This window comes from Austrofundulus limnaeus, unplaced genomic scaffold (genome assembly GCF_001266775.1).
Source record: "Austrofundulus limnaeus strain Quisiro unplaced genomic scaffold, Austrofundulus_limnaeus-1.0 Scaffold285, whole genome shotgun sequence".
NCBI classification, from domain to species: Eukaryota; Metazoa; Chordata; class Actinopteri; order Cyprinodontiformes; family Rivulidae; genus Austrofundulus; species Austrofundulus limnaeus.
The window spans coordinates 540,032-541,252 of record NW_013952687.1 but is presented as its reverse complement, the minus strand read 5'-3'; the positions used below and the strand labels follow the sequence as shown (position 1 = coordinate 541,252).

Below are 1,221 nucleotides of genomic sequence, written 5' to 3'. Positions count from 1 at the left end.
TATATATATGCTGTATACTTTTAAGATAATGCTTTTTTTTACATATTGCAATGTTTCCCCTGCCATTGTCGGGCAAAACCCCCTGCACCCACCCAAAGATGTTCAGCCCCTGAGCTGTTTGTTTTGAGTAACTGTGGCCCCCTGAGCAAATTGAGTTGAATAGCCCCATTCTAGCCTAATGACTGGATGTTCTGTTTTGAATTGGTGATAAGTTTGTGTTTTTCTCACTCTCAGTGCAGCTTTGTTTCTACATCTGTGAGCTGACTACAACTGTAAAGTCCCCCAGACACAACTGTTATCAAAGTAGTAACTTAAAAAGTTAGAATACATGTCTTTGATCTACAAGAGACCATTTTCCTACAAAGAGGATCCCCGTAATCTCGAATTTTAGTCAGGATGCTGGTATGCAGAATTGATTGAATTTACAGACCAACAGTCTGTTTCATTGTGTTTTTTTTTCTTCATTTGTTTTATTATGCTAATAAAACAGGCACACAGGCCAACACGTTGACACATACCAGCAGCCTCCAGTAATCCCAGTTACCTTTCTTATCTCCTCAGAGCTGCTCTCTATGCCGGCAGTAAAGAGATTTTCTGTGTCGTTTGCCAGGCATCCGACCAATGGTATGTCTGTTTTTATTCAAGTATATTTCGACAATCCTCCAGTTCACCTGTTATCTTGCATGACCCTTTGGTGGGAAAACATTTTCTATGTTTTCTTTATTGGGGGTTTTTGACATTTTGACTGGGGTAATGACATGAAATTGGCTCTAAGAGTTTCTGTTTCACCACACAGCCTTGGTGTTTGTGTTGTTGTCGGCCTTCACCTCTAACACCGACTCTTCTGCCTGCACATGTTTAATTTACCTTTCTGATCCTGCTGTTTGTTCACAACATGCCCTTTTGTGGGACTATATGTTCTCCTTGGATGTATTTCCAAATATTAGACAATGACCAATAGATAAACACCCAAAAAAACTTGTCACAACTTGCACTTTTATTAATTTTGAGATTTAATTTTTTTAATCAATTGTTTTTTGAATATGGTATTTTTTTATTTGCAACTACACTCTCACTGACAAATGTGAAATGATTAGTCCTTTTTCAGCCACTCTGTTGAAGACAATGATCCAGTTCAGTCATTTTAACTAGACTTCAAATATTTGGGTATCACTGCCCATCCCCTATTCTCAGACCATTGGCCTTTTTAATTTTTTTATT

The 1,221-nt window shown here is 38.0% G+C and overlaps 1 protein-coding gene across 1 annotated transcript in view; it reads left to right on the top strand.

The window, feature by feature from the left end:
• ppip5k1b (diphosphoinositol pentakisphosphate kinase 1b) overlaps positions 1–1,221 on the top strand; it is a gene marked incomplete at its 5' end in the record, with an annotated part of 53,902 nt that overhangs the window by 38,028 nt on the left and 14,653 nt on the right. Inside the window, 1 exon segment of the mRNA XM_014021279.1 lies at positions 562–624. Within this exon segment, the coding sequence (XP_013876733.1) occupies positions 562–624 (63 nt within the window).